The 12,018-nt window shown below is 45.4% G+C and overlaps 1 protein-coding gene and 1 long non-coding RNA gene across 22 annotated transcripts in view; both read left to right on the top strand.

Annotated features, from left to right (window-relative positions):
* Positions 1–4,932, top strand: part of macf1a (microtubule actin crosslinking factor 1a) — a 286,863-nt gene extending 281,931 nt beyond the window's left edge. For all 21 annotated transcript variants that reach the window (XM_075449489.1, XM_075449488.1, XM_075449490.1 and 18 more), the window contains 2 exons: positions 91–193; positions 2,951–4,932. In XM_075449489.1, coding sequence (XP_075305604.1) covers positions 91–193; positions 2,951–3,198 — 351 coding nt within the window. In that variant the 3' untranslated portion in view covers positions 3,199–4,932. The remainder of the gene's footprint in view (positions 1–90; positions 194–2,950) is intronic.
* Positions 4,933–8,100: 3,168 nt separating this feature from the next.
* On the top strand, positions 8,101–9,920 carry LOC142367910 (uncharacterized). The gene is made up of 4 exons (XR_012767205.1): positions 8,101–8,187; positions 8,664–8,734; positions 8,842–8,953; positions 9,055–9,920. It is a non-coding gene; the product is annotated as an uncharacterized LOC142367910 (long non-coding RNA).
* Positions 9,921–12,018: the final 2,098 nt, after the last annotated feature.

Below are 12,018 nucleotides of genomic sequence, written 5' to 3'. Positions count from 1 at the left end.
GTTAACGTGACGTGTTGTTCGTTGAGGAGAAAAGGATTAAAGCTGCTGTCGTCAGTGTCCTCAGCTCATGTTCCACCTGTTCTCCTGCAGGGGGCGCCGTCCGGGTCCAAACTGAAGAGGCCGACCTTCCACTCGAGTCGAGGCTCGCTGACGGGAGAGAACGGAGGATCGGCGCACACCAGTAAACGAACCGGTGAGGACGAGTCCCGTTTCTTACAGCTGAAGTCGGTATGAGTCAGAAAGGATGGAGAAGAGACGCTGCCGGCTCCTGTGAGGATGGAGTAACATGTCGGAAACGAAGCCCTGAATTCAGCATTTTGCCTTCATGGTGGTGGATTTGTTGGAGTGACCATATTTGGGTGGAGCAGGGCAGGGATCCAACGTCTACTGAATTCTGAATGACACCGTAGTTACTGAGCGTTTCAGAGTTTCCTGAATGGAACGAGTCCGATTTAAATGTAAATGTATTTTATTTATAAAGCCCTTTACAAACAATCATTACGATGTACCAAAGTGCTTTACAGCAGGTAATAAATAAAGAGAAGAATAAGTAAAAACAAAAGAACAGTGAAAGCAATAAAATACAACAAAATCAATAAGATAAAATAAGATAAAAGTGTCATCATACTACTGGGTATTAAAGCAATCCTAAATAAGTAGGTTTTTAGCCTAGATTTGAAGAGGCCCAGCTCAGAAATAAGACGCAGCTGGACGGGGGGCTTATTCCAGAGCCTGGGGGCAGCTTTGGGAAAAGGCTCGCTCACCCCAGGGTTTGTATTCTGACCTGGGCACTTCCAGCAGAAACTGATCTGTTGACCTCAGAGCTCTACCAGGACTGTTAAAAGCTCAGATAAATACGATGGGGCGAGGCCGTTAAGAGCTTTAAAAACCAACATTAAAAGTTTAAAATCAGTTCTATAAAGGACAGGAAGCCAATGGAGGGAGTTAAGAACAGGAGTGATGTGCACACGTCTGTTGGTGTTGGTTAAAAGACGGGCAGCAGCGTTCTGCACCAGCTGAAGACTGGGAGACGCCGACATAAAGAGCATTGCAATAGTCTGACCTTGAACTTATTAGGGCATGGATGGCTTTCTCAAGGTCATGACGACTTAAAAACATTTTAACTTTGGCCAGGAGACGCAGCTGGAAGAAACTAGTCCTGACGACATTGTTCATTGGTTTGTCCAACCTCAGATCAAAGGTCAAAGGTCACTCCAGGGTTTCTGACAGTTGAACTGAGCCCATTTAAACCCAGTTCTCTGGCTGCAGGTGCTTCACTCACATCGAGGTCATGTGGTTAGCTGTGGGCGGGGCTTAGTCTGCTTCATTCAAGAGAGAGCAGCGAGAAGAACTGAACACAAGCGCAGCGTTTCTCTCATTTTCCTGCTTTTTATTGTTTTTGTTCATTCTGAGCCGTCAGTGTTTGGAAACGCTGGTCGGCTTCATGCTGTTTAAAGCGGCGTTCCTAACGCAGAGCGGCAGGGCGTTCCTAACGCAGAGCGGCGGCGTTCCTAACGCAGAGCGGCAGGGCGTTCCTAACGCAGAGCGGCGGCGTTCCTAACGCAGAGCGGCGGCGTTCCTAACGCAGAGCGGCGGCGTTCTTAACGCAGAGCGGCGGCGTTCGCAGAGCGGCGGCGTTCGCAGAGCGGCGGCGTTCGCAGAGCGGCGGCGTTCGCAGAGCGGCGGCGTTCCTAACGCAGAGCGGCGGCGTTCCTATCGCAGAGCGGCGGCGTTCCTATCGCAGAGCGGCGGCGTTCCTATCGCAGAGCGGCGGCGCGTTCCTATCGCAGAGCGGCGGCGCGTTCCTATCGCAGAGCGGCGGCGCGTTCCTATCGCAGAGCGGCAGGGCGTTCCTATCGCAGAGCGTCGGCGTTCCTATCGCAGAGCGTCGGCGTTCCTATCGCAGAGCGGCGGCGTTCCTATCGCAGAGCGGCGGCGTTCCTATCGCAGAGCGGCGGCATTGAGACTCCAGCTCACAGGAAACAAGACAAACTCAGAAGCTGTTGTTGTTTTTGTGTCTCTGTGGCCCGACAGTGGGGTTAGAAACATGTTGTGACATTATGACTTAGCTCTGCGGTGGTGAGAAAACCAAACCGTTCGGTGGCTGAAACCAAGTTTAACTTGTTCAGAAAGAGGAACAAAATGAGGCTTTTTCAGGGTTTAAGAAGCAGGAAATTATAAAGAAGGATTTATGATACAAAAGAAACGAAACGGCAAGTAAAAGTGAGGATTATTAGTTCATAAACTGTGTTTTTAAAATGATCTGTTATGGCAGTTAAACACCTTTTCTGGTGCAGTATTTAAACCTTTTAAGAATAATAAAGAAGAAACAGAAACAATTTAGTTTTCTTTGGGCAGTTAGAATATACTTTAGTTAGTTTGGAATCATAATCTGTTATTCAAATTTTTATATTTGAAATTGAACTGAACTTTTAGACCCTCCCATTAATCAGAGAGATTAAGATTAGAGGGGGGCGTGTTGGAGGAGCTTTTTGTTTGTCCGCTGTGAAGACGGGAGGTTTTGGTAAATGATTTTTTAACCACTTTTTGAGCTTGTAAAATCAGATTAAGTTAACTTTCGTTTTTCATCTAAGTTGTAAGAGATTTTTAGTTATTGTTTTGTTCATATTTTTTGTCAGAAATAAACTACATATACATATATAAGTGCAAGATTCAAACCACCTGTTGCCACCCACGGACTTTCTTAGAAAATATAGTTTGGCCGCAACAAAGCCATAAAGAAGGACGTGAAATCCTTCATTCATTCATAAATATGCTGCACAGCTCAGGTCTTTAACGGTGTAACAGGATCCAAAGACATCCCAGCAGTCTTTTATTTAAATACACCTCCATTAAAACTGGGTTCTGTTCATTAGAAATCGATGTTCTGCTGCTTAGAAGTTTTCCGTTCAGTTTTCTAACCGTCTCTCACTTCCTGTTTCCCCGTCAGACCCTAAACGCGGGGCGTCCACGGCCAGCGGCCCGACCAGCCGAGCCGGCAGCCGAGCGGGCAGCCGGGCCAGCAGTCGCCGCGGCAGCGACGCCTCGGATGCGTCGGAGCTCCAGGACGCTCGCTCCGTCTGCTCGGACGCTTCGGACACCCCGAGACGGCCCGGGGGCGGAGCCAAACCCTCCAAGATCCCCACCATCTCCAAGAAGACCTCCAGCCCAAAAACGCCAGGGTCTGCGAAGAAGTAAGCCCAGCCGCGGCGAACCTGGAGCAGCAGCGTTTGGACCGCCATCATCAGCCGTCATGGACGTGCCGGCGTTGATCTGGGCTCGTCCAGAAAAGATGCACTATGACTAACATTTTCCAGGGGAAAGAACGAGAGGGACACTCTGAGCGGATCTCCCTCTCGCTCTTTCCTCTGTCTCTGCGACCGACTGCGAACATGCACAAGAGGAGAAGAGATCTGGTCCTGTGGTCCCAGACCGGAGTCGGTGGGGTCGGCACCAACCTTTCCCCTTTAAGATCCCAGTTTGCCTTCCAGTCTTCTTCTTCTCCTCCAACGTTCCCCAGCGGCGTGGAACCAGACCGATGTGACGCTGCCTTACTTTACGTCTCACACTTTGCCCTGAACAGACTTCAGACTGCTGCACCACACATTTCGACAGGAGGGCGGGGCCAGGACGGGGGCCACGCCGCCACCACAGCTGCAGAACCGAAAAAAGCCGAAATGACTTTCAGGAAAAAGCAAAAAAGAATTTTGGCTTGTGGCTCAGATGCCTCAGCGATGCGTCTTAAAAAGAAAATATGCAACAACTGCCATGTCGCTTCCCCCTGGACCCGGTTGGCAGGAAAAAGCCGCCTCAGCAGCGCGGCGCGGAGCGGAGGAGGCGGCGAGCGCTGTCTGACACACAGAGGGCAGCTGACCTCAGACGGCGAGGATCAGCTGTGGTGCTGCAGCTGCACCGCAGAGCAGACTCCTCCCAGCCGCCGGAACGCCAGGATCAGCCTGGCTGCGGCGCGGTTTTCCCACAACAATCCGACACACAAACATCACAAACTAGCAATAGAAAGGACTATTTTTATGGCGACTAACAGCACATTACTGACAGTGTCCGACATGTGTAACCTAACGCCGTGTTAACAGCCAGCATGCACTAATGGTCTCCCCCTCTGCTGTTCCACCGTGTTGCCCCCCGGGCTGACGCCGGCGCCGTGTGTGCGTCTGTTACAGGAAGCAGCAGAGCTTCAGACTGGAGTCACTGTATGCAACGTTTTTGATTTGCGAATGTTTTCTGGTTAATTTATAATCCAGTTTTTTTTTTTTTTTTTTTTTGTTATTCAGCTTGAAAGAAAGATCTATTTATTTTTCCGTTTTATGTCATATCACCATTTGCAGAGAGTGATTTAGTATTATGGTTAAAGAAGTTGTGATTTTTGTACCGAGACGATGTCCACGCCGCTCTCTCTTGATATGGTTTGTGTGTAAAAGCTGTAACATGACATCATTGGGGCGCCGAGTCTGGCGGCAGCCATGTTTGTTTCGTTTTCTTTACTGCTAATGACTACAGTTTCTTGACCAAAGGGGTTTGCCCTTCATGTGTAGAGAGAACTACAAATATGAACGACAGGGGACCTGGGCGGTGCGTCCCCCCAGCGTCTCTTCTTCTAGGCTTTTTTTCAAATGTCCTGTCATGGGCGGGGCGGGGCCGAGTCGGCACCGCGTTATCTCCGTGTAAGAGATGAAGTTTATGAAATTACAATAAGAAAGAAGACATCTTAAGGTGATTTTTATTTATTTATTGTCTCTCTGAGGGGGGGGGTTCAGGAGCTCGCCACTTTTTGATGAGGCGCTCCTCGCCGTTGCGATGACGACACCGTGGAGGGAGGAGCGTTTCCTGAAGTCACTTGTGTAAAATTAAAAAACTAAAATTATAAACAAATTTTTTGTTCTGTTTTTGTATTAAAATATGCTTGCAATAAAACACCTTCTGTTCCCATTTATTCACCCGCCGAGTGTGTCCTGTGGAGGTTTTCTGTTCGATAAGCGAGAGTTTAGGTCATCGATGACTCATCACGAGCGACCGACTGGTGTGGGCGGAGCTCGGCCTCCTCGCAGCAAAGGTTCCTGGTTCCAATCCCGAGCAAAGTCGGGCCAAAAATGGTAAATTAGTGATTCTGAATTGACCCTGAGAGCGAGTCTGTCTGGGATGGACCCGTCCAGGATGCGCCCCACCATCCCCCGTTGCTTGGGTAGCTCCTGTGTGACCCTGAACCGGATCAAGCAGGTTTCATTATGAACGTGGGTGGAAATCTCTCTTTATTTCCCTTCCTGCGATAACGAGTTCTCAGCCTCAACCTAAGAGCGACTGGACTTCTTCTTCTTGGTTCTTAAAGACCTAAAGAAGGCTTCTTCAGTTCCAACCTTGATTGTGGGGTCATGGAGGTCAAACCGGTCCAGATGTGTGTTGTTTACCTGCCTGAAAGCATGAAGGATGCTGCAGTGTTGGTGCTGGGAACCTGAGACCACTTCCTCTGTTCCCCCAGTTTAAAGGGATAGTTCGCCTCTTTTGACATGCTGTATGACATCCCATATTAGCAACATCATTTATGAACATTTTCTTACCCCCTGCTGCGTCCTGTGAGCCGAGTTCCAGCCTCGTTTTGGTGTTGACAAAGAGAAATAGGGCCAAGAGATTGTGAGGTCTGACTTTTTTTCCTGGGGAATGATTTTGTGATGCAAATGTATTACTCTTTTGAACGCATATTGTTTTGAGAAGCAAGACGCTTTATTTTTTAAACCCCAGCCAACTAGCCGGACTACCTTCATCAACACCAAAACGAGGCTGGAACTCGGCTCACAGGACGCAGCAGGGGGTAAGAAAATGTTCATAAATGATGTTGCTAATATGGGATGTCATACAGCTTCATGTCAAAAGAGTCGAAGGTGGACATAACTGTCCTCAAAGGAGTCCTTTCTCCTCAAGATGTGGGTGAGCTGCTGAGTCTTAACCTGAAGCTTTCCTTTGTTGTACCATGAACACCAGGAGGAAGCCTTTCAGATGAGAGGTGAAACATCTTGGAAGCAGCCCAGTTGCCCTTATTCAGGTCACTGTGACCTTAATGACTGAGAATCTACGCCCTCAACACTTCATTTTTTATTCCTAAACATTAGTGTGAGTTTCAGAATAAAAACTATCTGTGCTAACTGCACACAGAGCAGAGTTTCATGATGTTATGACAACGTTTGACCCCCTGTTATGACTCATGTTTAGGCCCAGATGCAGCTCCTCACCGGCTGTATTTAATGCTCTGAAGCTCGGTTACGGGGCTCCACCGGGGCTGCTGTAGTCGGGTGGAGGAGGGCGAACCTCAGGGTTGCGTCTCTGCTTTATGCAGATGATGTGGTTCTGTTGGCTTCTTAAAGCTGTGACCTTCAGCTGCTCTGAGATGAGTTTCTGCTTCAGCTTCAAGTATCTCTGGATCTTGTGATGAGTAAGTAAGTAAGTAAACTTTATTTATATAGCACCTTTCACAGATAAAGATCACAAAGTGCTTTACAATCAAATACATAAAAACAATAAGAAAACGTCACCAATAAAACGAATGAATAATTATAAAGTCATAAAAGACGAAAGAGACCATACAAAGATAAAATATATATATATATATATATAAGTGGAGACACAGGTAAGTTCACTACTGTCTAACTAAAAGCTTGCTTAAATAAAAAAAGGTTTCAGCTGCTTTTTAAAAGTCGAGAGATTCAGAGCACCTTAGTGAAACCTTGGAGCAAAAGATGGACAGATTGAGGCTTCATCAGCTTTGTTCCAACCCTCACCTGTGCTCACAGATCTGGGTAGAGACCCAAAGAACGAGGTCGTGGATACAATCGGCTGAAATGAGTTTCCTCCAGAGGGGGGCGGGGCTCAGCCTCAGAGATAGGGGGAGGAGCTCGGAACAGAGCAGCTGCTCCTCCACATAGAAAGGAGTCAGCTGAGGTGGTTCCTCTGGTTAGGATGCCTCCTGGTCGCCTCCCTTTGGAGGTTTTTAAGGAATGTCAAACTGGGAGGAGGCAGAGCCAGAACTCTCTGGAGGGATTATATATCCCATCTGGCCTGGAAACGCCTCGGGATCCCCCAGGAGGAGCTGCAGAGTCTCTGGGGAGACGGATGTCTGGGTGTCCCTGCTGTACCTCCATGACCCAACCTGGGATAAGGAGAAGATGATAGACCACAGTGTTTGGTTGTGTCACATCTGGTAAGCTGTAGAAATTTCAGCCCTTTTTATCCACAGTCCCCCTCAGTTCAGGGCTCCATCATTAGTCATGTTTAGTACTTTGTTGCATATCCTTTACTCTCAATGACTCTACTTTATTTATAAAAACAACCGTGACTGAAACAAAGTGCTGAACATGAATAACAACACGAGTTATAAGACATAAAACATAAGAACAATAGAAAAAGAACAATAAACAACAACAATATAAAAACAATAAAGCAGAAACAGAAACAGAGTCGTGCTGGGTTAAAAGCCAGGGAATAAAAATGGGTTTTAAGACGAGTTTTAAAAATGGACAGTGAAGGGGCTTTTGTCTAATGTGCAATGGGAAGTTGTTCCACAGTTCACTCCGGTAAGGACGTCCATCGTACTCATAGTCGTCGTCAAAATCTGATAAATATTCTGCCATGTTGCACAAAACTATTACTAACAAACTCTGTGTGAAGTTAGCAGACTGTCACAGAGCACAGAGTTGTTGTTTTTTTCAAATACTTTATTTAAACAGAAATAAGTATACAACAAACAAATAAATGAAGTGTACAATATAACATGACAGTTATGTAAACAAACAAACAACCAGGGGCCCGTTGCACAAAAGTAGGATTTAGACATCCAGGATAAGTTACTTAGCCAGGTTCAAGGAATCCAAAACATGGGCGCCCAGGCTTAGTTGGTTGCACAAAGGCCAAGCCAGGATGAGCAGACACGGATTCATTAAGCCAGGTGAAAGCGATCCTGGATAAGTGCTGCACACGGCTTTCTTAAATAGACCCCACGATCGATCATAGATTCATTGATTCACCATGGCAACAAGGGCGGCGTATTTCTCCCCAGCGGAGCAAGAATTATTAATGGAAGCATTTCTCCCTGAAGGAGAAAATAAAACAAAAAGGAAATACTGCCACAGTCAAAAAACAAAGGGAGCAAGCGTGGCAAACCATTGCTGACCGCCTGAATGCGTAAGTAGTGCACAAATACACACTCACCACTCCACTGAAACTATCACAATTAGGCTACAATCCAAATAAAATGTTAATTAACATATCGTCACCTTCCTAAAATAATCGCCCAAGTCATTTTTTGGCATCAAAGGTGTGGTCCAATAAATGCCTAAGTCATTTATTTAATCTTAGTTTTTATGAAAAACAATAAGTGTTCTTATGTCAAGCATCCTTTGATACACACTTACTGACTGAAATTATTATTTTATGCTATAATTTAACTTTTGGGGGGAGTTTTTTGTGTTTCCTGAAAAACCTGAAAAAATGACTTATGCGATTATTTTAGGAAGGTGACGATATTTGAAAAGATATTTGTAGCCTACTTTGATTATGAATAAGTTGAAATTGACTGCATGTGAGTGAAACTATATAAATGTAACTCCATGCTCCTCCACTGTGTCATTGTGTGTGTGCGTGTGTTTTTGTGCGTGTAGATTTAACATGACTGGGCCAAAACGGACATGGCAGCAAGTCAAAGTACAATATAAGAACATCCTGCAGAATGGTAAGTCCCCTGACAAATACTTAACAAGTGTACTTTTTATTAAGAATCTGCCTGCTCACACATTGCCTGTACTGTGCATTAATTGGTTTAACATCTTATCATTTCAGATGGTCTGCAATGCTGACTATTTGATCAGTAATGTTGTGGCAAAGTGGCCCGGCTCGGTCCACGACTCCCGAGTGTTTCGGAACTCAGAGATCTATCGGCGCCAATCACAAGGTGAGCCACAGAACCTCTATTGATAACCACTTTTAACATCATGGCTGTGTTAAGACTGTCACTACTTATGAGGTTGTGATGGTAACATTTTGTATTCACAGGTGAATTCCTGGGTGTATTGCTGGGTGACAGAGGGTATGCCTGCCAGCCTTTTCTGCTCACTCCATTTGCATACAACCATGCCCATGCTAGAACAAGGGCCCGGATCGAAATGACATTTGGCCTACTGAAGGCACGCTTTCAATGTCTGAACCACCTGAGAGTCAGCCCAGACAGGGCATGTGATATCATTGTGGCCTGTGCTGTCCTCCACAATGTGGCCTGCCTGAGAAAGGAGAGGGCCCCCAGAGTGCCAGCTCTCATAGACTGGGACATTCCTGCCATCTTCCCGGATGGCGACTGTGGTCGGCTGGTCAGAGACCAATATGTGTTAAATTATTTTAATTAATATGCATGTTGATTTAAGTTGGGCCTGCAATGGCAGAGGAATTTTTGTTAGGTTTTTGTGCTGTATAGGCAAGACAATTTTATTTGTATAGCCCATTTTTACAAACAGTTTGTCTCAAACTGCATGCTTTGATTCTGTGCTTTTTGTCTTGTAGAGCACTGTGTGACTTCAGTTTTGAAAGGAGCTGATGGTTTACTTGCTTTCATTCATCCTTGTTCAATAAGGAACATCATGGTACTCTCTAATGTGTATTTATATTTATATGGTGATGTACTTTATGTGTAGTCTGTGGGAAACTAAATTATCTAATGATTGCAAGTTCATCTAAAATCATCAGTTATCTAAAATGATTGCAATTAATGATCACAAATGTTTCAATAATGATAATGGGTATAGTTAAATGTTTTAACAATATGTTCTAGGCAGTGGAATAAATATTGGTTTCCATTTGTGGCGACTGCTGACTGAGATAAGGAATGAGATTAAATAGATCCTGGAACTTAACCTGGTCTGGAGCAGGCTAGCTTCACAGAATAAATCTCCATGGTAACTTAGGTCTGAACATATCCCACTTCCCTTATCCTACTTTTGTGCAACTGGATCACAGATAAGTTGAGCCAGGATAGCCAACATATCCCGGCTTAATCCCTTATCTTAGTTTTGTGCAACGGGCCCCAGGGGTGTTAGATGAACATGCAAAGATGTACATATAGAAATTGTCCTTAGAGTCTGTTATTGATTTAAAATATAGTTCAATATCTTTAATAAAATGGGGAAAACATGGCGTTTTATTAGCAAATTTCCATTTATGAATAGAAAATTTAGCTAAAAGAATAAGCAGGTTTATTATTAAAAAAAAACTCACAGAGCACAGAGTGAATGAGCTGTGCTGCAGCGGCGCGCGTTGATGACGTCATCCCAGGAGACGCGAGTGTAGAAAGCATAGACATAGAACACAAGCCCCGGATAGCAACAACACGGCAGCTCTGAGCTAACAGTGCAATAGTACGCGTTTATTCATTCATTGGACTTAAAGTATTGGTGAAATAAAGACAGATAATGATTATTTAGAGGCTGTATTGTCCCTGTTCTCTCCCGTTATATGGATATACTCCGATCTCCAGTGATCTAAATATCTTCCGAAGGACGCCGACTTTCACCAAACTGTTATCAGTGAGTAGATGAACATATTTTATGCCAGAAAGAAGGTCCAGGTTTAAACAAACAAAAACGAATTCCCCTTTGAGGTCTGCCCCATGTGTCTGATGGTTTTATTTAGTTTTTTTAAGCCTCATAACAGCTTCTCTCCTCATGTTGAACAACTAGAAGCGAGCCGAGGTGTCTTTACATTCCATCAAACATAATGAAATGTGTGTAAAAAGTGTTGTAATTTCTACATGGTGGAACTGAACTGTGTGAAAATAACTTGACAGGTTGTTTGTGGTGTTTAGAAGAAGTAAAAATGTCCTTTTTTATTGTGATTGTGCTCAGTTTTCAGGACGTTCTTGCTCACACAGTCCCTGCTGGTGACTTTTTGATTTATTCTTGATTTTCTTTTGTTGATGAAATTAACGAGATGAGATTTGTTCGGCCCTTTTCTCTGGTGTTGGGATCTGTGTGCCTTCCCAGCAGACCACAGACTCACAGGCAGCATCCGGACATTTCTGGGTAATTGTCTGAGATGAACGAAGACGCAGATAAAGACACGCCCGGCTGGATCGTGGAGAGGAGGTAAACACAGACGGAGGTTAAACTCTCTAATGTCAACGCTCTGTCCAAACATTTAAAGTTCTCGGTCACGGCTCCAGATTTTCAACCTTTTTCTGTTTATTCTGTGGATCCGCTGGAGGTGATGAGGTCTGAGTCCAGACTACGCAGCTGTGTGTACACTCATTTTCTGTCCTCTGTCCATCCATCTTCACCCGTCCTCCCTGACGGTCCTCACTCTATTCCACCACTTCTGTCTCCTGGGAAGGTCACTTTCCATTTTTCCACATTTTTCCTTCCTCCTGCACCCACTCCCTGCCTCTCCTTTCACCTCCTCCTCACCTTCTCTCCTTTATCTCTCCACACAAATCCCCCCCAAAAAGTTGCAAACGTGCAGAGAAAAGGAAACCAGAATGAGCAGAGCGTTAATTCCTGCCGTTTTTGGGACTCGCCCTTTGGGCCAGGACAGAATGAACGGTGGTCACTTTGGTTTGGTCAGCGTTATTCATGCCTTTCAAAGTGACCACAAGAACCAGGCTGCTTTGAAGGAAAGAGTACACAAACATGAGCGGGCACAGGGCTGAACCTCTCTCCTATATTTGAGTCATTTCTTCCCTCCCAGTCCTCCTGCTTTAGACGCACACATGAATTAATGTGTTTGCATTAGGCCTTCTGCAGGGCAACCTCGGTCGGCTGATTTATAACTCGACATCTCCTGCCAGAAAGAGGAAAGTCGGATTTCAGCTGCGTGCATCTATTTGTAAATAAATAAAAAGCCTCAAACTAAATTCGCCATTAAAGCCGATGAGCAGCGATGAAAGGAAGCAGTCATGAGCAGATGAAAAGATAGATGGGTGGAGGTGGGCAAGAGAGAGAGATGAGGTCTCCCAAAGAGACCGCTGGGAGGGGT

This window comes from Odontesthes bonariensis, chromosome 18 (assembly GCF_027942865.1).
Source record: "Odontesthes bonariensis isolate fOdoBon6 chromosome 18, fOdoBon6.hap1, whole genome shotgun sequence".
Lineage (NCBI taxonomy): Eukaryota > Metazoa > Chordata > Actinopteri > Atheriniformes > Atherinopsidae > Odontesthes > Odontesthes bonariensis.
Note: the sequence above shows the minus strand (reverse complement) of the source record. Positions and strands in the feature narration are given on the sequence as shown.